The sequence below is a fragment of the Sphaeroforma arctica genome (genome assembly GCF_001186125.1).
Source record: "Sphaeroforma arctica JP610 unplaced genomic scaffold supercont1.6545, whole genome shotgun sequence".
In the NCBI taxonomy this organism is placed as follows: domain Eukaryota; class Ichthyosporea; order Ichthyophonida; genus Sphaeroforma; species Sphaeroforma arctica.
In genome coordinates this window covers 1-1,626 of record NW_014034013.1, presented here as the reverse complement: position 1 = coordinate 1,626, position 1,626 = coordinate 1, and the positions used below count along the sequence as shown (strand labels likewise).

The following is a 1,626-nucleotide window of genomic DNA, read 5'->3' as shown; positions in this document are numbered from 1 at the left end:
ATATGTCTATTTATGTGTATATATGTGTATATATGTATTGCAATACTGTTTTGTACTTTTTTTGTTGACACATGTACGTGTATATGTATATATATAAAGTTACTGTGTGTATAGATATGTGTACACTATCCAAGCGCAGGTAAAGTAGCATAGACATCGGTTTTTTTTAAATTAGGTTTTTGGTATTTATGCTTAAAGTATCCGAGGTGCATAGTCATTGACAATTCTGACATATGCGTGTAGTTATGTTTTTACGCTAGCGGCAGTTCTTGATTGTCGTTGTTATCCTTACAAAGCCTATTCTAATCTCGTGCATCATCCTACACTTTAATGGTTAATGCCAATATGCGAGGTATCTGTGTTTGTGTATATCGGTCAAAATATATATTCGAGTCTGGAGCTTAAGATAGAGTCTCCACCGCGCGGCGTATCATAGTCACAGTACATACCAATTGTCCTGTTTTTGAGTTCCTGCACCGTCTCATGTATGTAGGAGCGCTCCAATTCAATGATAGATAAAATTGTTGAGTACACCCTTTCAATTGGCGCGGTCATAGCCGTAGAACATACATTCGAATTTTTATATATAGTCCGTACGATGGTTTCCACAGCCATAATATGTGCGTGTCCGGGGATCTCTACTGTGGGTTCTTCATGCTTGTACTTCGTTTGCACCTCAATATTTCTATTTAATACTTGTATATTTTCAATCTGTGAATAGATTCTAATGAAGTACACAGTCCTGGGAGAAGTTGTATACCTGGCCCAGCATCGCCAAGTAGTGGTTGACGATGTCATGTACGTGCACTGCGGAGACGATGAAGATGAATTCAATGGCGCCCATTTCTCTTCGATGCTGTGATTCTGGAGGACAGGGATAATTTTCTTTGTGAGACTACACCACTGAATAGGTGTATGATAGTACATACCAGAAATAAACTGATAACATTAGTAAGCTTTGCCCACTACAAGAATATCGGAGAGGCCACTACAGCCCATTTCTCCCCGATACTGAAATTCTGGAGGACAGGGATAATTTTCTGTGTGAGAACACTCCACTAAATTGGTGTATGATAGTACATACCATAAATAAACTGATAACATTAGTAAGCTTTGCCCACTACAAGAATATCGGAGAGGCCATTACAAGAATATCGGAGGGGCCATGAATGTACTTGCTTTGTCACGGATAAAATTGGAGAGGAAATTTTACTGTTTAGTGAGTATTTATGCGTGGTTGGGTCTAAAATAAAATACCGTTCAATTTCTTAGTCGCGCTTACAGTAAACGTCCATGATCTGCGATACAAATGGATTACCATTCGTTTCCGCAGTTGCATTTGAATTAATGTCCATGGTCTGTGATACAAAAATGATACTATTCATTCTCGGTTTAAAACTCGTACTGTAAATGTCCTTGATCTGTGCCATTGTAACAGCTGCATTCGAACGAACGTCCATGATATACGATACACGAGCAAACATCATTACTTCAATATGTGATGTTGACGTTGAAGATGACACATCGCTATTGGGGAGATGACTGGGTCTGCATTTCATCAATGTGAATCAATGTGATGTAGGGAGCGCTGTGAACACGCAGCACTCTGGAATGTACTGGATATAT

General features: G+C 39.0%; 1 protein-coding gene across 1 annotated transcript; it reads right to left on the bottom strand.

Annotated features, from left to right (window-relative positions):
- Window positions 1–622: 622 nt before the first annotated feature.
- On the bottom strand, window positions 623–940 carry SARC_15682 (hypothetical protein; the record flags this gene model as incomplete). Its single annotated transcript, XM_014290203.1, has 1 exon — window positions 623–940. A coding segment is annotated over one exon (318 nt), but the record flags the coding sequence as incomplete, so codon positions are not given.
- Window positions 941–1,626: the final 686 nt, after the last annotated feature.